The sequence below is a fragment of the Falco peregrinus genome, chromosome 4, assembly GCF_023634155.1.
Source record: "Falco peregrinus isolate bFalPer1 chromosome 4, bFalPer1.pri, whole genome shotgun sequence".
NCBI classification, from domain to species: Eukaryota; Metazoa; Chordata; class Aves; order Falconiformes; family Falconidae; genus Falco; species Falco peregrinus.
Window position 1 is genome coordinate 102,851,052 of NC_073724.1, and position 26,762 is coordinate 102,877,813.

General features: G+C 41.1%; 1 protein-coding gene across 6 annotated transcripts; it reads left to right on the plus strand.

Moving 5' to 3' along the window:
- Positions 1-7,831: 7,831 nt before the first annotated feature.
- On the plus strand, positions 7,832-26,178 carry CENPJ (centromere protein J). 6 transcript variants are annotated; one of them, XM_055802590.1, is made up of 17 exons: positions 7,832-7,983; positions 9,464-9,973; positions 12,011-12,134; positions 12,900-13,133; positions 14,330-14,474; positions 16,030-16,135; positions 16,422-18,036; positions 19,494-19,626; positions 20,484-20,649; positions 21,630-21,869; positions 22,482-22,581; positions 23,533-23,627; positions 24,348-24,446; positions 24,558-24,698; positions 24,812-24,896; positions 24,991-25,111; positions 25,755-26,178. In XM_055802590.1, the coding sequence occupies exons 2-17, from the start codon at positions 9,551-9,553 to the stop codon at positions 25,945-25,947; spliced, it is 4,020 nt and encodes a 1,339-aa protein (XP_055658565.1). In that variant the 5' UTR covers positions 7,832-7,983; positions 9,464-9,550; the 3' UTR covers positions 25,948-26,178. The 6 variants fall into 6 exon arrangements, with proteins under 6 accessions (XP_055658565.1, XP_055658561.1, XP_055658567.1 ...); XM_055802586.1 differs by having other exon boundaries at positions 7,834-7,983; positions 23,533-23,630; XM_055802588.1 differs by lacking the exon at positions 7,832-7,983 and adding an exon at positions 8,004-8,070 and having other exon boundaries at positions 23,533-23,630.
- Positions 26,179-26,762: the final 584 nt, after the last annotated feature.

Here is a 26,762-nt window from a genome sequence, read left to right on the forward strand (position 1 = left end):
CCTCCAGGAGCAGACTGCTCAGCATGGATTTTCTGTGGGGTCACAGGTCCTGCCAGCAAACCTTCTCCAGTCTGGGCTCTTCTTTCCAGAGGTCCACAAGTCCTGCCAGCAAACCCCCTTCAGCGCAAGCTTCCCCAGGGTCACAGCCTCCTTCAGGTATCCAGCTGCTCTGGCACGGGGTCCTCCACAGGCTGCAGGTGGATATCTGCTCTGCTGTTAATCTCCATGGACTGCAGGGCACAGCCTGCCTCACCATGGTCTTCGCCGCAGGCTGCTGGGGAATCTCTGCTGCAGCACCTGGAGCCCCCCCGCCCCTCCTTCTACACTGATCTGGGTGGGTGTCTGCAGAGCTGTTGCCCTCACACAGTCTTACTCCTCTCTTTTGCTGGTGCCAATTATCCCCCCCTCCCCCCTCTTAAATACACTATCACAGAAGTGCTACCACCGTTACAGATGGGCTTGGTCTGGGCCAATGGTGGGTCCGTATTGCAGCCGGCTGGCATCAGCTCTATTGGACATGGAGGAAGCTTCTGGCATCTTCTTACAGAAGCCACCCCTGTAGCCCCCACTACCAAAAGCTTGCCATGCAAACCCACCACAAGAGGGGACACAGCCAGGACAGCTGACCCAAACTAGCCAAAGGGATATTCCACACCATATGATGTCATGCTGAGTATATAAACTGGGGAAAGAAGGAGGAAGTGGGGGACGTTTGGAGTGATGGTGTTTGTCTTCCCAAGTGACTGTTAGGTGTGATGGAGCCCTGCTTTCCTGGAGACAGCTGAACACCTGCCTGCCAATGAGAAGTGGTGAAGGGATTCCTTGCCCCGTTTTGCTTTGCTTGTGTGCATGGCTTTTGCTTTACCTATTAAACTGTCCTTATCTCAACACCCAAGTTTTCTCACTTTTACCCTTCCAATTCTCCCCCGCACCCCACTGAGGGGGAGCGAACCAGCAGCTGTGTGCTGCTTGGCTGCTGGCTGAGGTTAAACCATGACACATACTCTCCTTAAAACTAAAAAAACTGTATATGGAGAAACCAAAAACCTGAAATCATAACACAAGGCATTACCTTCTCCCCAGGGTGGATTAGAAGTAAGCACTCTAATATGACAACTTTTATGAGCTCAGCGTAATTGCTAGCTACGGAAAGAAGGAAATAAATGTCACTTTCAAATGGAAGAAGTAATAAGGTACTATGCCTTCACTATTAAGTTAAATAATGTTACATAATTCCCTGTCACTGTCATGCAAATACTTATATTTTAAGGCATTATCATGTTCCTTCAAGCTTCTGCCAGCTTGCATCCTCCCAGTTTCCAGGCACAGTCTGGGAGATACAACATCACCATGACCGTTCCCATTAGGCAGTTTGGATATGAACATCCAGTCTTGAGGACCTCTTAAGAGGATTCACTAGTCCAGCTGTGGGCCAAGCCACGCCTGCTGGCCACAATCCCTGCAAGCATTCCTAGGCATGTAATGTACCAGTATAGATGCCGCCCACTGATTTCACTGCTGTGCATATCCTTGATTTCTCCATGCTGCGTGTTCAACATATTTAAAATAAAAAGCTGTATTTAAATTAAAAACCGCAATATCACAGACTTCTAACTCTACAACCATCTCTTCCTCACTCTGTAATCAAATGTTTGCATTCACAATAACATAACCAAAACCCAGTTCAAAGATGCACCTCTTTATTCAGAGCTTCCCCTCTCTGATGATAAGAAAAACACCATGGCAATTTATCCAGGAAAAAAACCAAACAAATACCTGGCTCTTTTGTGGAGGCAGAATATTACTCTTAATTTTTATGTGATGTTTCAGTACTACACAGCCAGTATTTTCATTTAAATATTGAACAGAGACATAATCTCTACAGTTCTTATTTCTCTACATGAGGCAAGATTAACACTACAACACTTGCACCACTTCATATTTTCCTACTGAGATCCCAGAAATAAATCTGGAACTTGTCATTTTTTGTGATTAAGCACAAAATTAACTACTCCACCATTTTATTTTATGGACGCTTTCAGTCTGCTCCTCTCCTGAACCAGTAGGTGTTTTACTTCATTAAAGTACACACAGTTTGCAAAGACTGACATTGCCCTTCTGTTAAAAGGGAAAATATTTTTTTTTTTCATTTTGGCTGAGAAAACTTTCATTCCCATTATCCACCTAGGTAGTCTCTGATCAGACATATTCTTTGCAACTCTAGGAAGTTCCAAAACAAATCCCATTTTATTAGCATGGTAATCAAATCCACCCAGAACATCTCTTAATCAGTTTTGGTTTGTTTTTTTTTTTTAATTATGTGGAAAATTTAGTGTGACCTACGTTTGCAATACAGTCATGGCTTGAACAAAGTGACAAACTCTTGGTTTGATCTCTTGCTGCTAATACCCACTTCTAGTAATGCGGAATTATCTTAACTTAGACTGGAACAACCTTGCTTTCAGTTCCCCTTTCACACCATACCATTAAAAAATAACTCTCTCTTTCAAGAATGTAAACTGCTTTTCATGTTTCCATTCACTGATTTATAATCTATAATATATATATAAACAACACCATCCCACAACATTTAAAAAGAACTTTGGAAAACTGATCCAGATTAAACCCAACATAGCAATGCCCCCCTGGCACTACCACCACCAAAACCCCCAAATACAAGAGGCTAATTTTAATCCAGATCTGTTTTCTGATTGATTTCACCCCCTGGCCTATGGCAAATATTTACAAAAAGGAGTAGTGTAGCAGTGGAAGCAATGGAGAGGTAAGGGAGAGACAGAAGTAGGGGGATTGCTTCTTTCTCAGCATCATCAACCTAACTTGTCTGTAAAACAACCTCAATTAAAATCAGCTGTGTGTCATTTGTGACAAACTATGCTAAGATATGAGGGGCTGGGAAAGTTTTATTCAAACAGGAGTAGAATTTATAACAACAAAATATACAGGCAGCGTCTGGTTTAAGTGTTTAAAATGTATCATCAATGTGTATTTTTTTTTAGATGCCTATGAGTGTAAAGTTATTTTAAAAACTGATGAGAATGACAATTACAGTGTAAATGAGAACATTATACAGGGCACTGAGCTTTTTATATAGCATGAGCTCCTCAGCATGTCATGGGCTTTATAGAGTTTCAAACCCTATCAATGGTAAATGAGTGTTACATGCGAGCTAGAGGGCCTTACAGCTGGGTGGGTTCAGACAGAAGCCAAAACCAATGCCCCCACTGAGCTTATTTCAAGCATGGTGCCCAGTTTAGTTTTCCCTGAAAGGCATTCAGAAGGTACACCTCAAAACCACTTTGAGAACTTAAAAGGCAGCTCTTGACAAAAAAAAGATTTGGCTTAAAATTGCATCACTGCTCCAAGCCAAACGGCTAATGCAGACACACTGCTAACAGTAACTAGCATGAATAGAACATACGCTTCTAAAACAGAACATTCAGGTCATGAATTCTTTTTACCAATGACTCTTTGGATCCCAGTACACCATGTCCATATCTCATCCAGAGGGTTAGTATCAGTGTCACTGGTAAAGCATTTGGTTTTACTCTATTTGTATTTCTGGAAAAGCTACTTGATGATGTAAATTTTCCACAGTGACTTAAGGCCAAATAAATTTACTTGTGAGATAACTGAATAAAACTGACACTCTAGAGTACTTGGCCTCCCCAAATTTACCCTGGACTCACAAGATGAGGCAAAACAAATAAGAAATTGCTTGTTTGAAAGTCAAGATAATGTGAAAGGAAAGCAGTTCTTGTGTTAGCCAAAGATGTCTAATATTAAGTGCCCTTGCTCTTGGGGGAGGCCATTAGGAGCAAAAATGGCCTTTCTCCAACTTAGTGAGAACTCCCACATAGACTGCAAATTCTGATTAAGCTTCTATCCTCCTACTTCTATAAAGAAACACCGCCTACATTAAAGACTGCAAATAGGAAAACAGATGCTGTTTGAACTACTTGCGTTCACATTTTTCTGCACTAGGTATGTGCAAATCAAGAAACGCTGTATTAGAGCCGTTTCTTTACTAGTTTCTTAGGACAAAAACCAAAGAAAATCATTACCCAATAGATTTTTCTGGCTTAAAAATTAGTATTGGTCAAATTTCACCAAAGCCTTTACCAGGTCAACAAAGCCTTTATGTCAACCCTGCAGAAAGATTCCACTGTAGTGTGGAGAGAGACAATAAATGAAGAGACAGTAACAATGCAGCGGAAATGTTTAAATGGCACTGACAACACTTCACAACCTTATACAATATTATTAATATATCAATGACCGAAGCCTAGATAAGATGACTAGGATAAGGTTTCAGATAAACAACCAAACCAAAACCACATTAGCCTGAGGTAATTTTAGAGTGAGATTTTGAGTTACCCATAATACCTTTAAGGAATGTGTTTATTTTCTTACTCCATGGCCTATTTGATGCTAAATGTATGCAAGTAAAGTTGTTCTTTGGTACAGTAAAAAAGGAATCATTTGGCCAATTAATGTGGAATAACTTACATTATTAGCTAAAAAGATAAGCAGCTGTTAGTCAAGGAGAGAAAGCAACAGAATTCACTTGAATCTGGGTTTTCTTGAAAACCTAGAAAATCAACATTAGCAGACACAATTTTATACACGTCTGTTTAATTTTATCTCAGGAAGGTAATCCATAGGGAGGGCTCAAAGTATCTACTGCACTATACACCTGATGGAACTGGCAACTCCTTAACAGTAATACATACTTTTAGGTTGGGCAGACAGCAGATCAAAGGGCACATGAAGTCATGATATACCTGTATTTTGTGGCTCTTGTTTTTGTTTCTTATGGCATTAGCAGTGCTTTTGGCATAAAAGTACTCTCTGCTCACACAAAAAGCCCCCAGATCTCCATATTTTACCTAAGAGGTTTTCACAAGATACTTACGAGGTGATTGAAAGATCTTGTAGGACGCAGCCTTGTTATAACTTGACTCTGTGGGAAACTGTACCTTTGAAAAGCCCTAGCTTGTAGTATAAAGTCATACTTGAAGCTGCTTTATCATTTTGAATCTTGTTACAAACAAGATAATTTGAGGCATATATAAAGACAAATGTGCCGCTGCCAAAGGCTTCCTTTTGAAACAGAACAAGGTCTTAAAATAAAAAGATTAGTCAGGATGAGTTTGGTACAACGCTCTGGGTGATGCTCTGTGTTGTACTCTAAATAATTAGAAAAGATAGGGTGGGCACCTTAAGGAGATAAGGAGACCATCAAGTCAGGAAATCGTTGAACAAAGAAAATTGAAAGGTCTACTCCACCCAGATCCCACCTATTGTGAATGGAATGATTAGGTGTCAAAATCAAATGAGTACTATGTAAAGATGCTGTGTAACCTCTCATGAAAACTGTATAAAATACCTAACTTTTCACTGAAAACGTTGCAGCTATTTTGTCCAGTGCAAATCGGCTAGCTCCCCAACATTGCACGAAATAAACACCTTTGCTGCTTGAAGACAAAACTGGTTGCTGTGCTGTTTTGTCATCACTTTCACAACCGTAACATAGATCTGGACACTGCCTCCCACTTCACTAGAGCTCTGTGTGCACTAGTTTTCACAATATATTCCCTAAAGCAGATTCTGGATACTGCTAAAGCATCACCAGAAGTTGTCTACTCAGGAAATAATGAACTCTATTTGCACAGCCAAAACAAAAAATGTATTAGAAGGCAATGAAACAGACAATAAAATGCAAGCATTGGCCCTGTCTATATATCCACATCACATCTGGAAAACACCAAAAGCAACTGAAATCGGTAGCTACATGAAGTGCAAAACTCCACAAAAGTATTTTATATTACATTTGCTTAGGACTGTCAAGCTGCTAAGAACCAAGAAAAGAATAGAGAGAACTGATCTGTAAATAAACCATAGGTCAGCTAGTAAGCAGAAAGGAATGCGTAAACTCGAGGGATTCATTTGCTCCAAATATGTCCGCAAAGACACCCCTTCCTTCTCTATTCCCAGCACAAGAGGTAATAAATGACCCCTGGTCCCACTTCTCTCTTGAGATTTTGAGCATGCCAAATCATTTACACTCATCTGCTCAGGCAGCTGCCCTCCCTAAAGGATCTTCCTGCTTCCCCAACAGCAGGAGAGCCTGGGTGTCATAGGTAGGAAGGGCTATACACACTCGTACACCCCTGTAAAGCACCCAAAGGGACAGCAACCCAGTCAAATAAGCCAAGCAAAGCACAGCGTACTGCACAGTAAGGGGCAGTAACCCTCGCCGCACTTGGGAGGAGGAGGAAATTATCACTGTTAAAGCACAAGTGAACTTTGGGATACTTGACAGAGAAGAGGAAATTTAGCTAAAACCTGTTCAAAGTCTTGACCCCAGCAGCTTTTCTCTCCCTTGTGTGAAGATTTTATTCTCTGTCATTGTTGATGAATGCTACCATTGAGTTATAGCCTTCTACCATTTCCCTAGAGAACCAAACCTCTCAAGGAATTTTAGCAGTGTTTGGCTTTACTGTTTTTGAATGGCAGGATTTCCAAAATTGACAATCTGTATAGAAAGCTATTGTATTTAATCTGTGTGTTGAGAATTAATTAACTACTGATAAATACTTTTATAAGTGGAATACTGTGTTGTTGCAGCACCATATAAGGAAACTATACAAAGTGGAACTGATGACAATTACCACTGGTTTAACTCTTACAATTGCCATTTACGTTGGTGGAGATCCTAAAGGCCCGAATAGCCTCAGAAGGATTCCATGCAAGCACACAAGCTTGTACTTCATGATTAAACAAATTCAACACCGTTGTTAGCAAAGAATTCTATTTTTAGCACAGAGAAGGCAACAAAAATAAATTTTTTATCATCCAGCAACAGACCATGAACAATCTGCAGTCCTGCAAGGCCTTCAGCATGCAGGTAAACTGAAAACAAACCTCTACTGTATTGTCCTACTAAAGGGACTGAACACAATGCTGCGCTTTAAATAAAGCACGAGTACAAACCCTTGTATTTTCTAGCACAGTAGCTTAACACTATTAACAAAGAATCTAGCCAGAGGACAGCTGCACAGACAACATACCTGGCAAAACCAGAGCACAGGGAAGATGGTGGGACGTCTAACAGAAAGAACCCTGTGGAACTTCGAAAAGTGACAGCAGAAAGTAAAACTAGCGGTAGGCAACTGAAGGGGCTGCCCTGGGTTATACAGGCTGGAGCTCGGGTCTGTACCTGCCGCAAGAGCTGCAGAAACAGCTCTCGGCCCGCGGCGTGCCGCCGGTGCCCGGGCGCGGTGCCCTGCCGCTCGCTGGGGCGGAGGGAAACGCGAGCGTCGCTCCCTAACGCAGAGCGGCCTGCAGCACAGAGCGCCAGAAAGCCAGGGGAGTAGGTTTGGCCCATTTATCTTTCCCTTCCGCCCTTACTGCCGCTATTTAAAGATTAAAAGGGTACAAGCAGCCGCAATAAAAACCGCACAAGCCCGGAGCCTCACCCCTGCAGGGAACGCCGCACAGCGAGCGGCTGGCGCGCGGCCGAGCGGGGCGGCATCTCCTCACCACCGCGCTGGGGCCGCCGCCGCCGGGGCGCGCTGCGCGGGAACGGCCCTTCGGCAACGGCGCTGCCCCAGGAGAAACCCGGCTCCCTAAAGGGCCACCGGCGGAGGACCCGGGAGCCGCCTCCACCTGCTGGCCGCCCTCAGGGGCGAGGGGCAAGCCCGGCTGCCCGGAGGGATCCCCGCCGCCGCTGCGGGCGGGAGTCAGGGCAGCAGTGGCTGCAGGCGCCCTTCTTCGCGGCGCTGTCGGTGCCCGTTAACGGCCGTTTCGCCGCTGAGGCGCCTGGGAGCTGTAGTTCGAGCTCCGCAGAACCGCCTCGCAACTGGGAGGGGAAGGCGGCGGCTTGGGACTACACCCCTCGGCATGCTCGGCGCCGGGGCGGGGCGCAGCCTGTGGCGCCGGGAGGCTGTGCGATGGCGGCAGGTTTGTAATAGAAGCAGAGGGGTAGCGATCAGAGCGGAGCGTTGCTGCGGAAGCGGCCTGAGGAGCCGTGCCGGTGCTGCCGCCCCGGTACCTGCGGGGGGTCGCGGCGCGGGTGCTGCGGGGCCGTGAGGGCGTCGCGGTGCTGCCGGCTGGGCCGGTGTCCGCGTCCGCGGGGGGGAGGCAGGCGCCGGGCTTGGCCTCTCGGCCCGGCTGAGGAACGCGGCTGTGCTCCTCGCCCCACCGGCCACCTTCCCGGGGATCCCTTCGTCCCGGGACGGGTCAGCGTCAGCCCTGCCAGCCCCTTGGGTCGGCGCGGAGGGAGGTGCTGCTGCCCGTGGGCTGTGGGGGACGCTTCGCCCCGGCGGGCTGCCTCGCGCGGCGGGAGAAACGGCGCGTGAGCCCGGGGGCTCGGGCTGGGCGGCGCGGGGGTCTGCGCGTAGCGCCCTGGGGACCTTCCGGTGGCGCCTCAGAACAGAGGGCAGGTGAAGCACATTTATCTACGGGGAATTTTGCTGTTCCTCCTGGCTGCGCCTTCAACCAGCGTTTGGAACTGTAAGCCTTTTTACAGCGGGAGAATGAACGGAGAGCTGGCGTGAGCTGTCCGCCTGGCAAGGAGGAAGCTTTTAGGAGTTATTTCCTGATAGACGGGACTGCTGAGCCTGGGCCGCTGTGGCTGCCACTCCTTCGTCCCCAGCCCCTTCTTTCCTCGGTATTCCCGTGTGCACGGGCCGAGGTTGGTTGCCCTGGGACTAGTTGGAGGTGGCAAGGCGGAGGGGTCAGGCTCTTGCTGCCACTTCATCGTCATCACCATCATCATCAGTGCTGGCACTTTTTCTTCCTAAGTAAGGGAGTTGCTTTGGGTCTCCTACCTGCCACAACGCATTCATGTTTTGTGATGCTTATGTAGGAATTTGGTTATCACTGGAACTTTTGCAGTCTTAAAACTTCGGATGGATTTTAAAAGAGGCTGGTTGGGAGAAAGAAGCTAACAGGCAGCGTGGTTGTAGAGTTTCTACGTGAGAAACTAAGGAAGACATGGAAATTACAAGTGCTGCATTGACATATGTGCAGTAAAATGTTTGTATTTAGGTGGACATATTTGAAACTTTGCATTAATATGAAGGTCCTGTGTGGGAAATCTCTCCGCTCCTCAAATCACCTCTCTTCTTTGGTTGCAGGCACTTAAAACAAAAATTCTGAATCTCTCACTGTACCCCTAAGGAGAATATTATACACAGCTTTATAATATTTGGGATAATATTAGCCACACTCAAATAAATATTAAGATTAGAAGTTGGATTATGTTGATTTCCTGCACAGAAAGCATTTATTTGTTGTCCAAATTGCTTCTATTGCCAAGGGAGAAGTAGATTGTGACTTATTTTTATAAATACACTAGGTTGATTATCAGAGAGTAACACTCTTTTACTAAAATCTGTTCTTGTAGATTTCTTATTTTGTTTATTTGCTTAATTTCTAGGTGCTAAAAGTAGGTAATAATTCCATACCAAAATACTTGGAACTTTGAAAGTTATGCTGTCCTAACCCTACACAACACAATATTGTTATGTTAATGCTACACCAGCAAACAAAGGAATACAATGTAAAGATGCCCGCTGTTGAAGATCCGGGTAGTGAACAAAACTTCGTTGCACATTGGATGTCCGATAGTTCCCGTGCTGGAGTCTTATTAGATCCTAGTTTTACTGGTTTGAAAATCAACACAGAAGACTTGTTATCTGGACCTGACAACATCACAGCTTTCCCTGCTGAAGTGTTGCATCTTTCAGACAGTTGTTCTGTAAGCGATGACTCCTTGTGTGAAGAGTCTGGCAGCTCTCGCATGCTTCAGCAGTGTACTACTGAAACATCTTTTCCAGCAGCAGCAGCATGTAACCTAGAAACCTCTAAAACAGACTTTGTCCATGGTGAAGTGGATGGTCAGAATAAATCTGCTCACAGCGATCCACTCTTACAAAAGCTTGAACAGGTAAAAATCTTAGAATTCGTTGACATAGATGCATTAAGGTTTGGTTTTTTTTGTTCCTGCATGTGATTTGTCATACCTGGAAGGGAACAGACTCTTTGCAATACATAGAACACAGAAAGCTTAAAGAGCAAGTCCTAAGTCATAGTTAGGTGTGAGTAAAAGTTGATGGCCTCCTCATGATGTGCAGTTACTGAGTCTAACTTCTGATGTTTCCAGCTGGCACAGGTTCCAGTTTAAAATGAAATTGCATTTGGTGGCAGTGTACTTGTTCTCAAAATCGTTTTACCCGGAAGGGAGCACACAGTTTTACAATGTTGCTTTGTTTCTTCACTGGAAGCTGCAGAAATGGGGTGCCAGTCATTATGGTGGTAGTACTTCCACCGCAGATGTTCACAACATGGTGAAGTTGTATGCTCTTGTATCTATAGTAACACCTTCAGTTAGTTCTCAAAGGAGGTGTGTACACCCATATACCTGACTCTGTTTAGATGAAGAGAGATGGTAGTGCTGAATGTGAGTGAGGAAATATCCAAGACAGTGGGACACAAAGGCCTGGAATTACAATGCTGTGATGTTACTGTTTTTTCCCCAATGCATATCAGTTAATCCAGTGTAACTGGCTATACCTTTGCTTGTAGCTCTTCCCAATTACTAGACACAAATTGCCTTAGCTGGAATTGTTCAGCAGCACTTCAGTAGATCGTGCTGTTACGGATGAAGTTGCTCACCTCCTTGTCTATTTTGCTAGCACCTATCCTTATGTCTGTTCACTCCAGTGGATAGAGGGAGAAATCTAGAGTAGGTTTCCACAACTTATCTGGTGCTGTAAGTTTTTTCCTGTATTTTACAGGATAGGAAAATATTTATTCACTCCTTCAGTATTGTCAGCAGTATCAAACAGTGGCTAAATGACAGATAGTAGCTGGTTTAACTGTATCTTAAGAGGGATTATTGTCTCCTGTCTTCAAAAGTTATTGACAGTCTAATGTGTTCTAATAAAATAAAACTGATGCTTGTAGTGGTGAACATAGTTTTGGAAGTACGAGATTTTTTTTCAGTTTGTTTTTATGAGGCTGTCATTATCAGAACTAGTAGAAGCATGATTTCTTTAATACGTGAAGGGGTTTTGGAGATGAGACTTTAGATGATCTTTGGATCTTGATCGTTAGCTGACAGCTTCTACTTGCATAGTGTCTTCTGTTTTCATTGGAATGTTAAGGGACTACAAGGGAAATTCAAGAGAATTTTTTTCTTACCTGTTGGATGACAGGTGTGGTCCAGTTGTTATTCTGTGGAAGGATTTAATCAGGCCTCCTGTCTTTCCTTTGGAAGAGCTGGAACTAGCGCATATGTGTGTGTTGAAGATACAGAGATGGGCACAGAGGCCTACCACCCATTCTGCACCCAACCAAACCACAGCAATGCCCTGCCTCCATACGGCCCTTGAGGCTGGTCTTGAGACAGGGCCAGGGACTCCTGCTACACAAGAAAATGAGGACTGCGTGACTGAATTTAATCAGTAGTTTAATTTTTTTTCTTTTTTTTCAGGCAGCTTCATGAGCCTTAATATTTGATGCTCTTTTTTTCTTGGTACTTTTTATCAGTAGTGTTCACTGTAACTGAGATCTGGGAGCAAGAGACACTCCCCCACCTCCCTGTCTCTAAAGCTTTAATTTGAAGTATTTCACATTTTAATAAAAACACAGCATAATAGAAGTTCACATTAAAAGAGCAGAATTTGAGTGTTTTTCCCATGCAGTAGAACTGAGTGTTCTGATTCCTACTGTTTGTAGATTTTATGAGGCTATTATTATCAGATAGCCTCATAATTAAAGACTAGTGGAACTGTTAATAGGGCAAACTGGAAATAGCATGTGTATTCATAGGTAGAAAAATTCTTAATTTCCTTCATGCAACACTTACACAATGGAACATCTTTAAAACAAGAAATACCTTTTGTCTTGACAACACTAATCCTGTGGTTACATTCTAAGTAAACCTAGCCTCTGTAATATGTGTATTTTTTTGTTTGGAAAGCTGAAGGAATTGCAACAACAGAAGCAGGAACAGTTAAAGAAACAACAGATGGAGCAACTTCAGAGGCTAATGGAAGAGCAGCAGAAGCTGCTTAGTATGGTATCTGGCCAGACAGCAGTTCTTGGTAAGTTGAGAAAGAAAGCGTAGGACATGCTTTGAGTAAACTGAAGAATTTGATCCCATTTTCCAGTTAAAATCTGATGGTGTATTCAGTGTTCTTGATCTAAGACTACTTGATTAGTCAAAATGCTGCATCACTTCAGTGATGGAAATTGAGTACTGCTGTAGAAGGAATACTGTCTTGTTTTTCTAAACTGACAACTGCAATTGTAACTTGATGTGCACCATGATGGGAACCCTCGTTTTGAAGAACATATTTTACATATAAAAGACAGTGTAAAACAAACAGTTGCTTTCCTTTCCGATTAGCTGTTTCTCACATATCCAAATGCAGGGGTCCCTCCGTGTTTGTGCTCATGCAGTGCAGATTTGTTCAGGTGATGAACTGGACTAGGGAGATGATTTGTATTTAAAAACAAATGCTTGTAACAGTTTTCCAGTCTTGTTTGCTGTGTGCAAAGGGAGGGGACAGTGCTGGGCTGGAAAAAGCTTTGAGAGCTGAGCAGGGGTATTTTCTCCTGTTGGCAGCATTAGTCCAACCTGACTTAAATTATTATCTTTCTTTCATTCTGCCTGAGAAAAGGAATTTAGGGCTTAGTTTATGAGAACAAAATCCAGATTGCCTAATCACTTATTTTTGATATGTAACATAAGGATGGAGGCTGGGTGATCAGTCTTGCCCTTCAGTGCCATTTCTGTTCTCCTGTGGAACAGTGGTGTGGTAATACAAACACAATGACACAGCCTTTTTTTTTTCTTTTCCTTCAAGGGTATACTGTAGTGGCTGAAAGTCAACAGCTAAGACCCGGGCATTCGGCGGGCTTAACAACTTTACACCGATTACCATCATCTGGGTATCAGAATGTCCTTGAAGGCAGAACTTACACTTCAATTGTTTCTCCACATACACAAGACAGTGATTTTTTACAAAAGTTAGACAACAAAGAACACACCTCATCTTTGAAGAACAGTCTCTCAGGAATGTCTGCCTGTGAGAAACAAGGTCTGAGTGTGTCTCTGAAAACGTAGAATTGTTTGAAAAACAAGGGTGACAAATACATTACTGGTTAGATAACATGGTGTGTGATGGGTTTTTTTCCGCTTGTAGTTAGTGAACATAATTTTCTACTACTTACTGTGAAGATTTTATACAAGTGTTGGTTTACTTGGCTTGTTGGTTGGTTTACTGACAGCTTACAGACCTCAAGAGTGTTCCTGTTGATGTCCACTTGAGTTCTGTTAAAAGCAGCATGAGACAAAAATCAAGTTCTTCTGTCTTATGTGAAATGCTTGTCTATTTTAGGAAAAAAATATAATGACTGCGAAAGCTTATATATGTGATGAAGACTGGGAAAATAGCAAATAACTACAGGTATTGGATAGCTGAATTGTTTGAACTGAGGTGTAGCCACGTCTTCACATGGCAAATGGAGAATAACAATCTGTTCAGGGATACAGAATGTCTTCAGACCAGCTCTGTTGTGAGGCTTAGTACCTGACCTGGAATTAGGAATCAAGATGGGCTGACAAGGGTGCACCATATGACTAAAAATTACTTGTACATCAGAAGCAACGCACTGAAATTCTTCATCTTTCCACCTCTTCCCACTTTTACCATTGGCACCAGCATGACTACTCTGCTGCTATGACTGGAATAGTGGTTTTGGTTTGAATCTAGCAATTTAGTAAAGTTAAACCTTATTAACCTGAAGGGGTTTCAGGGAAAAGGTATGAAATTGCATTTTGTCATACTTCATGCCAGCTTGAAAGTTTTTAATCAGTTTGGTTTAAGAGAATGTGACAGGATAAATTGATCTTAATTTATACGTATATGTGTGGGAGACAGAAGCTTGGTAGGAGAGCTCTTCAGTACAACAGGCACCCAAATTTGTTCAGTTATTTTATTTTATTTTTATGCCATAAATTAACAGTAGCAAAGAAGATGAACAATCAGAATAAGTTATTTAAGGTCTGTGGAAGATTTTTAATGCATAATTGGATGTTCTTTTAAAAACAAAGCTCAAATTCAAGTAAGGATTAATTTGGGGAAATCCTAGGACTATTTTATGCAGGAATCCAGACTACATTACCATGAAGCTCCCTTCTTGTTTTAATCGGACCTGAATGCTGCTTGAAGTATGAGCTGAAGAGTGACTTGTTGTTGGGGAGGAAAAAAAAAACATTTTATTAATTTCATAGGAAAAAACATGTGGTGTCCAGAACAAAAGATGGAAATATTAATGGAGAGTGATGATGATCACATTGATCCTTTATGTGTGAAAAATGCAGATCTCTCTGAGAATTCCAGCAGAGGAAAACATTTGTGGACTGATACAGAGGAAAGGTAATTCAGACCATTATTATGCAATTTTTGTCAAATAACACAAGTTTGGCTCAGTTCTGAGTCCTGATTGAAAGAGTCTGATATTCTCAATATGTGTAGCTTTCTCAACCAAGGATTCCATTTTGCTAGGTACTACGGAGACCTGTAGTAAGAGAGGCTCTGACTTGAAATTGCTTATGGCCGTGAAAGATGTGATGTGTATTGGCTGAAAAGGTGTGTGCAGCCTGGGGGTAATGATAATTTAGAAGCCTGTTTTAGTATAGCTTAGGATATAAGCAGTTATAATTGCTGTTCCCAATCTGATTTATTACAACTTATCCGTTGTTAGGTGGTGAAAGTAGTAATGTGAAGGAGGAGTGTAAGGCTGTGACTTTTTACTACCAGAAGTTATGTTTGTTTAAATGTCTGTATATGGCTAAGAAGTAATAATAGTGTTTGTGGCAGAAGCTTTCTTGAGTGTGGTAAAGGCTTTGTTTATGGAGTTGATAGAATTAGTAGTGGTTGGCATTGTTTTAAAGCTCTGCCTTTTCTGCCAGGTCATCAGAAATCTGAGAAATCCTCATTCCAGGCTGTGGTGGGTTGAGCCCAGCCAGCAGCTAAGCACCCACCTGGTTGCTTGCTCACTCTGTCCACCAGAATGGAATGGGAGAGGGTATCAGAGGAACAAACTTGAAAAAATGTGTGGGTTGAGATAAAAACAGTTTAGTAAGTAAAGGAAAGGGGGTGGTGGTGGGGAAACCCAGGTGATGCACAGGCAGTCACCATCCACCTCCTGCAAGCAGATGGCTGCCCGCTTGGTCTCTGACCAACAGCTACTTTTGGAAGACCAAGTCCTTGGTTTTTACTGCTGAACATGGTGTCATGCAGCATGGAATAGCCCTTTGGTCAATTCAGGTCAGCTGTTCTGGCTGTGTCCCCTCTCAGCATCTTGCCCACCCCCAGCTACTGCCTGGGGATGGGGAGTAGGATGAAAAACCAAAGAAAGCTTGACGCTATAGCTTAAAACATTGGTGTGTTATCAACACCATTGTAGTCACATCTCCAAAACACAGTACCATATGAACAGCTCTGAAGAAAGCTCACTCCATGCCAGCCAGACCCAGTACTCCTGTAAAGGAGGAGTAGTGTGAAAGGGGAGATAAGGAACACCATCTCAGTAGCGTTACGGAGTGGGAAGGTGGTGCTGTAGAAATGGGCAGTTTGCCTAAAATACAAGTGAAAGTTTGGTGACCTGAGCAGAAGAAAGGGTCCTGGAGAAAACCAATGAAAGAAGAAACAGCCAAAACCTGCATACAGTATCTTTTTAGATACGTATATTAACTATAGCAAGGATTTGATTAAACCATTTCTCAAAGGATAAACGGCTAGTGTCACAATGCATTTATTAGATTAACTTTGACACTTAATGATAGAAGTACCTCATAATTTGTCATCTTCTATGTAACTGCACCTTAGGTTTTTGAATAGCAGTGATGTTAAACACAGTTATTTTATATAGAAATGTAAGATCTGATCTTTTCCTTTTCCTTTTTTTTTTTTTTTTTAATTATACTAGACCTATTAAAGCTGCGATTCAGGAAAAGAAACAGACATTTGAAGAATTCCTGGAAGAACAGATAAAACTAGAAGAGCAGCGTCGGGAGCAAACCCAGAAGTTACAGGTTATTTGTATTTTTAACTTTATTGTTCTTTATGTGTTGTTCCAAGATGTGATAGGTGCTTTAAAAATGTACAAGGAAGATTCTAACATCAACAGCTACCACTGAATGCAATATTCACGTTCTTAAAATGAAACAGTAAGCCTCAAATACTTCACTTGTTTAAGATGTCTTTAGAAACCCAGTAGAAATGTAGTGTATAAACTCCTAGTCATACGTGGGGTTTATTTGAAGAAATCTTGAAACTGTGTAACATTTTATGTTTGACTTTTTCCTTACCCCTTTTCAGAGGACAAATGGATCAGCTGTTCAAAAACCAGTGATCAAGCGACCCTTCCTGAAAAGAGGAGAAGGCTTAACAAGATTCACTAATGCCAAATCTAATATTACAAAACCTGGAAGAAACACCCCAAAACTTCAACAAAAGGCTTCAGACGACAGAAATGTTACTAAAGTAGACGGATCACAAATACAGAAGAAAACCGTGCCTCCTGGCAAAGAACTGGTTCCTGAGAACCCTTTAGCACAGTGTAAAAAATATAACCATGCTGATAAAGCAAAACATTGTCCTATTCAGAAGACCCTGGTACTCAGGAATCACAATGGAAAAAATATAGAAACAAGAATGCAACCAGGAAAAAATCATGATGGACAGATGAAAGATTCTTTCCCATCAGAAATTAACAACAAAGTAGAAAATAAAGAGAACTTAGTAGGATTTGATAAGTTTAACATTGGCAAAATCCGAAAAAAATTACCTGGCACAGAAAAACCTCAGTTGCCTTGTGAGCTGGCCAGTGCCTTTTCTAATTCTAAATGTCCTGTAGGTAACCCTGTAAAAGATTCAGAACTGTCTTTTGAAGTTTCATTCCAGAATAAGCTGGAAAACTGGGAAAAAGAAAAAGAAAAAGAGAATCTAGAATTAGATGAATTTTTGTTTCTAGAACAAGCTGCAGATGAAATATCTTTCTCAAGTAATTCTTCATTTGTGCAAAGGATCTTAGCTCAAGATCAGCAGACTTTAAAAGGCCGTAGAATGTCTTCTACCCCTATCAAGGTAAAACAGCAGCAAGTAAAGGCACTGGCTGCTGAACTTACAAATAAGGAAAATAGAAAAGCAGACTGTATGATACAGGGAAATATAAATGATAGAGCAGTCATGCATACAGTCTCAAATTCAGGAACAGCTTTTAGAATGAAGGATCCATTGAATAAAACAGACAGTGTAATATTTTCAGCTTCTTCTATGACAGCAGCTCCTGCTTTAAAAAGTAATCAGTGGATTGTAAATGAAGATAAGGGTGAAGGCAGTGGTGATACTACTACAGATTCTGAGAGTGAATTTGAGACCACATTAAAGCATGAAAATGAAGATGCAAGGACATCCGTTATAAGCCATAGGGAAAGTGATCCAGAATTTTTTGATTATGGAGGTTCTGTTACAGACATCAGCAAAGAAAGCAAAAATGGAGATGGTGACCTTGGCTTGTCAGACAAAGATTGCAGTGCACTGTTAAAGCAAAAGATTCTAAAAGCTTCAGACCATCAGAAAAACATGTCTTGTATAAGTAGGAATAAGTTTGAGTTTGATGATGAAAGAACATGGAGTGACCTGGATGAAACTGATGTTAACAGTGATTTACCTGAAAAATACACTAAAAAACCTTTACAGATGGACTTTTCCAGTAAGAATGACACAACTGTCCCAGATAAGGTAATAAAGAGGAAAGTTGCGTCAAAGAGAGGAGATGAAATATCCGAAGAGTCTGCAGTGGACACTGATTCAAATGGACCTCCCGCATCAAACCTGATGATGAAGCTGTTCCTTTCACTGAAACCGAAACAGAAGGCAGGCTGTCATTCAGAGCGTGAAATCAAATCAAATGTGGAACAGGAGCCAGGAGGTGAGAGAACAGCAACTGGTAGGAAATGAAGACATATTACAAGTCTTTCCTTCTAACACCTAAGCTGCAACCTGACATTACACCAAAGGGTGTAAGTACAGACTTCTGCTGCAGGAAATGGCTCTCTTCTCACCTTTCATCTCCTCTCCTGGTTGCATGTCTGATGTCTGATCTAACAATTATGTAGCTTGCAGGATGAGTACAATCAGTGAAAGTTTCATTTATTTTATTTTTCTAATTTTTTTCTTTCCTGGAGGCTAGTTTTCTGTCAGGCCAGCTCATTGGACTAACTTGATCTGGAGCTTCTGGGTCACTGTTTCTAAATGAAGGGAAGTACCAAAGGCATGCCGAAAATGAAGCGGTACCTCCCTTTCCGCTACATTTGTACCAGAGCAGGGTAATGCCGTGCACTGTTAGGTTAGCTTCTTCCTCTTACAAAATATAAGGAGGCAGCAGCCCTGTCCGTATTTTCCAACAGTAGTACAGTATCTAGAGAATTCATGTGCAATATGGGGAACATGGATTCACTTTTCTGCTTTGCCCAAGCTGATTTTGACCATGTAGTCATAGCCAGGAAGGACTCCTCTAAAGCTCCTGTTGAAGCTTTTATGCGTTTATGTGAGATCATGAAAAATGCAGTTGTTCAGTGAGATCAGGGTGGCATGGCCTAGGACTGAAATCTTTTCTCTCTTAGGTGGTGAGCTCTTGGTTTCAAACTCTGCTCCAGTGAATGTTCAGGATTTTGTTTAGGTTTTTATGAGAAGTTCACATGAAAGTAGCTACTTCTGCTTATTGTTTTGTGCAGAATTGATTTTGTAGGGTTGTCTAGACGTGCCTGCTAGATGATGTTTGCAGGAAGAGGGCTAGGGTGCTGGTTTTTTATTGAATCTCACAGCATTTAAGGGTGAATGAGGCAACTACCTACACTGCAGTATCAGTATTTAGGCTCTTCTGTTGCATACTCAGAAGCAGACTATTGAAATTCTGGGAGTGTTAAGTAGTGACTGAACAGGAAACGGATGGAAAAAAAAGGCCACGAATCCCATTATCAGCTTTGCAATAGATTTCAGATTAGTGATGGCTGTGAGCAGGCTTTGGTGTTGAATAAAACTTAAAAAAAACCTAGAACCATAAACTGTCCTGTTTGATGCTTGGCCCTTATACCTTCATTTAATTTCTCTAGCTTGACATGAAGCCCTTCACATTCCAATTCCTAATACATACTTAGTTCTACAAGGATGATAATGTACTCAGTATTTGAGGTACTTCACTAAACGGTGCAGAGTGCTTTACAGTGTCACTTCTGTGTGATTTGAATAGTAGAAATTTTTGCAATACTATTGCTATATCTAAAATAGTATAACTTGATTTATTTATTTAACTGGTGCATGATAATTGTTTACTTCAGTCTTACAGATGGCACTTACGATAACTTGCATCTGGCTGTTCTTTGACAGGAAAGACTGTTCCATCCCAGGTACTGAGAGAGAGACTCACTGAACTGGAAACTGAAATAGAGAGATTCAGAGCTGAAAACGCAACTCTAACTAAACTCCGTGAAGAAAGAGAACATGCCTTGGCAAGTATCAGGTAATTTTCAGTTAAAATGTTTTGGTGCATTCACTTACATAGTATGTTGCAGACTATTGTAATGTCCAGTTACCAACAGCACAGGTAAATTATTGACGTATTTTGGTTATAGTGGAGACATAGGTCCAGAACTGGTTGTTGCTCTATGTATATATTAAACTGTAATTATTACTCACACACAAATTATAATATTAAGAACCCCTACTAGTTTAATATGATATCCTGAAAGGCTATACTTGGAGAATTTGTATACTTCTGTTCTGAGTGATAACACAGCCCTAAATTCGTCTTTCAGAACTGATCTTTATGCTAACATGATTGATGCTTTTCCTTTGGATCGGACGTTGGTGTGTACAAACTAAGAATATTTTTATTTGAACTGGGGGACTTGTAAGTGACATATAGAGCAGAATAATTATCTCTGGTGACTAAAATGTGGCATACCTATTGCTACCAAAGTCTGTTTTGTTTTTTTTGGAAACAGCATCATGTCACTGGATGATGTTTTGATTTGTCGTCTCCTGCTGTCAGCAGATTCTTTTCCCTGGTACTTTTGGGGCAGTGGTGTTCTACTGCTTTGAAGAATGTTGGAAGATTTTAGCAAAAGCTTTGTTAAATTCAGGATAACTTTTGTGACTAGATGATCTAAAAATGGAAATTGCTGGACTTCAAACACTTAACTGTGTGACAATTCTTACTCCTTAAATAACTAATACTATTTATGGTTAAGTCTTCTTGAGGGTAACATGCTGGTTTGGAATAAATGACCGCAAAATTCAGACTCTTTATTTTCTTCCTTAAAATCCAGATTGTAAGTCATTTTGGGCTAAAACTACAACTTTGTTTCATAATTATAGGAAAGAAATTGCGGACTTTCAACAGCAGAAAGCCCAAGAACTGGCTGAAATAGAAGAATATAAAAAAAAGGAAATCAAAAAACTGCAAAAGGAGCGTAAAGTTTTTGAAAAATATACCACAGAAGCTAGAGCAATTCCAGATAAAAAAGAACGTGATGAAATTCAGGTACAAAAATATATTATTCTAGTCCACACGGGAACACGTAAATTCATTTAAAGGCAGTCAAGAACTGAATTCTAATTTGATTGAAGGGTTGCAAGTGATTTCAGGGTGGGAACTGTTACTAGGGAACTAACGGAGGGACGAACTACAGTCTTCCAGATGTTGTTTGATGGTTTTAAGGCAAACCCCCTTGAGCAAATACTTTTGTCATGTTTCTATAATAGAAACTGCTCATGAGTATGGTAGAATGATTTCAACTTTGATACAAAATTACTGTCATTCATACTAAGTTGTAAGTTTTTATTCATGATAGTGGATCAAAATGCAAAGTAGAACTGTACTTGTGTTTTATTCTGTCTATAACTGTTGTACATTAAATGTAGTGATTAGTTTTCAGAGTTACGTTTTGTTATTACTTGTAGGTGTTTAGCTATCAGACATGTAAGAAAGAAGATCTGGTTGTTCCTTCATTGTCGGGATGTATGGTATATGAGATGTACAGACAAGTCATATAAACATCATGCATGGATTTCCCTCCCTATTCCCTACAATTTTCCCTCTTTCAGCAGGCTGAAGGAACATTTGCTATAACTAGCTAGGCAGATTTACATGTGTGTTATGTGCTTGTGTCCCCCCAATTTTTCTATTTTGAAGGAACCTCTCAAGGGTAGCCTTAAAGATTTGATGTTTCTGTCTCGGGTGGATTTGTACTGGCCAATGTATTAAGTGTAAAGGATGTCAAGAAGTCAGTAAAGATACTTCCTGTGATTGAAGCTGAGCTTATAAAGTTGGTAGTCTGAAGTAAATAATATCTATTTCAGGGAAGAAAACTACTCTTACCTTTCACCCTCTGCCCCATCAAGCTGATCTTTTCCCACTCTTGTACGGTTTTTTGTGTACTTGTATTTCTATTAGAATATTAGTATTTTTTAATATATTTAAAAATGAAACCTCTTTTATTTATAAATGTGTATTTTTCTAAGGCTTTAAAACAGCAGATTGCAGAGTTACAGGAAGATTTAAAACAAAAAGAGGTAAAATGGTCAACCACCCATCGACGCCTGAAAGATCGAATAGAAGCTTTAGTAAATGAGAATATGGACCTAAAAGAGGAAATCAAAATTATGGAGAGGTTTCGTCTAGAAGCCTGGAAGAAGGTGGAATCTGCTGGAAGCAGGAGGAAAACAGAAAATTCTGGGCCGACTCTAAAAAGAGCAGAATCTGTACGTTATTAATCTTGGTGTTTTAAATTCTTCTGTGTGAATACTCTTTGAGTTTTGGATCATAAACTTGGAATCCGATAGCTACAACTTAAATGTTTAATTTGCTGATCTTGGGATTCCACTAGTGGTGACAGATGCAGAATTGTGTTAATGTCACATTCCCTCCAACTATGAGTGCTCACAACAGGCAGCATTCATTTTGTTGAGGAAATCATCTTAGAAATTCAAAATAATACAACTGTAAGAGAAAAATCATAGGTGGGATTTAACCTGTGAACCTCTGCACCGTAAGGATCAGCCAGGCAAACCAGGCAGTGTATCATTGGCTAAAGCAGTCATACTTGGTTTTGAAACTGTTAACTATTATATTGGATTGCTGGTACCAAATCAACATTCTGCAGTTGTTGGTAGCGAGGCAGCAGACAGGGGAAGAATTCCAAAGTACAGCTTGGGCTAACGTCACACAGGCCCTTCTGCTAAATCTCAAAAATGTAGCTTGTGAGGAAAGCTTCCAGTAAATTTCATGTCACATGGCTTATAAATTTTGCTGCTGCTGTATGAACAGTTATGAATAAATGCCCCGTAAACCACAAATAACTTCCTTTCTTCTAGTATCTACCAAACAGAGGTCCAAAAAGTCAAACCGCACCTCCACTTCTTCCAGTACAGAAGTGCAGCAAGATAAATGGCAAAAGCTGTTCACAGGCGAAAGGTATGTTTGTCCAATCAGGTAATTCTTAATGTGCATTTTTTCTTGTATTAAAAAGAGTGCATCACCACCTCGAAAGGGGATAGAGAATAGTTGTAATGGACTTAAGCATATGGATAAATACCTTGCAGGGTTAAGATTCTGGAGAAAGCTGTGATGAGACCATTCTCAGAGCAAAAATGCTTCTGGTCATGTTTGGTGGTCGGGAGCGTACCGGAAGCTGAGTTCTGTAATCCCCAATGGCACCCATCATTGATGCTCTCCAAGCTGCAGGCGCCGATTAGATGACTATGTTGATAGCACTGGAACTGCTGTGTCTTTTTGGAACCTTCTGTTACCGGGATCTGTAATCCTATGGGCAATGCCGGAGCAGGCGTTCCTTGTTCACAGCTAGGAGCAAATCCTGTTGGCAGCTGTACCTCTTTCTAATGAATAATCACACATGGAAAGTAACTGGAGGGTACTTTTTTGACACCTCTGACAGCTCAGGCAACCATCGTGTTATCTGTTAGAGGAGTACGTTCCAGAATCGAAGCCCGTGCTGGTTTTAGTTTGCTAATCTTTCTGGCACGCTAGGAGAGACATGGGAAAGGTTTGCCAGTCAGTTCCTGTTAACAGGTTGTATTAGTTATAAGGCATAACTAATAATGCTGTCTAGATCCTGGGGCAGGGGAGCTGTGGGAATCCTTTGTAAATCCAGAGATGAAATAGGAGAGCAAGTGCAAGTGTTAGGCCTGTTGCAATGAATCTTCAGTTGTAGCTTCTTGCAGACACATGAAGCAATGACATACCTAAGGCAGCTGGTTTACGCCAGCTTTTCACAGATGTACTGCTTTCAGTTTCTAGTGCACTTAAGAGATGTAGATGCTTTGCTGTACAGCTTGATCTCATATATAACACCTGCCTACTTCAGTTTCACTGTCCAAATTAACTGTATTACATGTATCCGAGTAGGAAAGCTTTCTAGAACACCTGCATCAGGACTTGCTAGTGACAGAAGCAACTCTGAGACAACGACACCACTAGAGGATTCTTCTAGGACTTTTATGGTAGTAAGTGTGGGATCCTGATCTGGTTTTTAAGGGGAAGGAAAAAGCCTAAAATAAGACAATAGTTACTTGTACTTAAATTAGTATCTGGGGGGTGACTGGTGAAGCTGTTGACTCACTTTATGTTCTTAAACTGCAATTTTATTTTCATACCAGAGAACAGCTATGTAGTATTAGTCAGTGCAGGGTGTTTTACCTGTGTCTAGTAGTTGCAACATTCTTTGTCTGAGGAAAGAAAATAATAACCTCCTGCTCCCTTGAAATTTGCGAAATGTTTTTACCTTTTGAGAGAGGAAAAGAAGAAGGATATTTATATGCTCCATGTAGGGCAACCGTGCAAGAATCTTGTAAACAGCTGAATTAATTCTTACATTAATTGCTGTAGGTAGCATTCAGACTTCATGAAACTTCATCCACTGTTTCATACTTTGATGTGGATGATTAAAGGCAGTTGAGCACTATGCCACAACACATCAGTGAATTCCACTTTAGTCCAGACTGCAGCTGACCACAGATGAACAATTACTGCAGTCTGTCTTACCAGTTGAATTATAATAGGAGATGCATAAACCCCAGATTGTGTTTGTGCCTTCCTATACTTGTGTTCCTTCCCTGATACTCTTTAATTTCCTAAAATACCTGTCAGCCTAAGGGGAAAAAAAAAAAAGGTATAAAGACAAAGCTTCATTTGGGTTTATGCTTAGATTACTGTCATTTCAGGACACCTCTCCTAATGAAGCCTGTGTGTCACTGCCATCTGGACCTGCCTGTACAGACAGTGAAGAGATACAGAGAGAAACTGCTTATCCTGATGGAAAGGTAAAATGAGAGCTCAGCACCCTGCAGTTCCAGAAGACAGCTGTTGAGAAAGACGAATGAGGATGTGAGTGTGATGGCTTAATACTGACCTCTCTATAATGTGTTCTTTAGGTTGAAAAGTTTTTGAAAAATGGCTGTCACCTCATATTTTTCCCTAATGGGACATGGAAAAAAGTGGGCTCTGATGGGAAGACCGTAACTATAACCTTCTTCAATGGGGATGTGAAGCAGGTTATGCCTGATCAAACAGTGGTATGTATCCTGTATCTTTTGCGTTTTCCCATAAATACTTAATTTATATGCACATGTGTACACACACATATAAAATTTCTTGTGTTACATTAAATCTGAACCTTTTTCTGCAGATTTATTATTATGCTGATGCTAAGACTACACATACTACGTACTCTGATGGGTTAGAGGTCTTGCAGTTCTCAAATGGACAAATAGGTAATCATCCAACCCAACCAACCCTCAAAACTGCTGCCCATATGTATGTACCTGTATTTATGTAATAAGCATGCTGTCTCAAAATACATTTCAGAGAAGCATTATCCTGATGGCAAGAAAGAAATTACCTTCCCTGATCAAACAATTAAAAATTTATTTACGGATGGGCAAGAAGAAAGTATCTTTCCAGATGGTACTATTGTTCGTATTCAGCGGTAAGCCTTGGCCTTCCAGGTACCCTAGCCTGTTGGTGGGGAAGGAGCAGTCAGCGCTCAGTGACAGAGGCAGTATATGGTCACTATATACTATAGAGGTCTGTTCCTCTAAGTTTACACTTGACTGTGCTGTACTGTGAATGTGCATTTACTGTTTGAAATTTTGATATATTTTTTTGTGGACATAAAAACTTGAATGCCTGTGAGTATTTTCTTATACCCTAACCTGAAAGCTTTCACTGATTTGTATGTAATTCTAGACAAGACGTGAGAACCTAGGTGATGTGGCAAGCAGGTCTGACCAACAGCTGATAACTGGGAGTGCTCAAAACATTGTTTTAAACTTGTCTTGGGACTGTTGCAGCAATAGACAGTGCAGAGAAAGTGCAGCAGAGTCTCTCAAGTATAAAGTTGTCACGTCAGTTTTGCTTGAACAGGTTTTTGAGTACCAGCCAGCTGGGCTGATTTTTAACAAAACAGCCTTTTCATAAATAGTGTATTTTTTTTATTCTATCTTCATTTAATCCTTGCATATTTAATGTCTTGAGATTAAGCTTAAGCCTATGTATGGTCCTTACAATGTTGGTTTGGTTTGTTGGTTGTTTTTTTTTTTTTAATACTTACATACATCTATTTAATGCAGAGATGGAAGCAAAACGATAGAATTCACTAATGGCCAGAGAGAACTACACACATCACAGTTCAAGAGACGGGAGTATCCAGATGGTACTGTCAAGACTGTGTACTTGAATGGACAGCAAGAAACAAAGTACACCTCTGGCAGAATAAGAGTAAAGGACAAGGATGGTAATATTATCATGGACACTAAGGTGTAGGTAATGTCAAAACTGTTGAAGTGTTAGCACATCAGCAAAAATAATGTACATTCCTGTAAACAAGAGGCGAAACCCCTTTAAGCTTGTTGTGTACATATTGTTTATACTTTTCTTGAAATTTATTTTTCAGTGAGTGTTACTGCATCAGAGATTTTTTTAAATTTTTCTCTATTTCTGTGTTAGTTTATTGATTCGGTGTTCTGTCATGTGTGGATTAAAAGGCGGTTTTTACATTGGCTGTCACTGAAAATTCATCAAAAAGCTGCAGAGTACTTTATTTTAGACATCAGAGAGGATTCCTCAATTCAAGGTAAAAAGTTGTGCTGCTGAAAACACCTCTTGTGGTGAAAAGCAGCAGGTGGCTGCGGAGTCTGGGTGTCTGTTTACTTATCTTGACTTGAGAGTCACGGAACGGCAGCATTCCTTTTCAGTCAGCCTTAGGCTATTTTTCCTTCATCTTGCCATTAGGAGGCAACAGCATTAGCAGGCCCTGAAGTCTGTTCTGTAAACTGCTCTTCTGTATTCATAAGGCTAGGACTGGTGAGACTGGTGGACCGTGTTGGAACATCAGAAGTTTCCACTTGGAAATGTGGTAAGAAACACCAGAAACCAACACAGGTCATTTCATCTAATTCTTGCACCTAACACGTTTTGAAGCTGACCTGTCTTTTAAAACTCTGCAGTTACCTGTAAGTTAAGTGGTACTGCTAGAGAGTCTGCTTTAACTCTCCATTCTAGTGGATGCTGGAAAACATTTCATTCTCTTGCGCAGCTGAAAATACTCCCATTCTTCCCCTTGGTCCCCTCTACTCCTC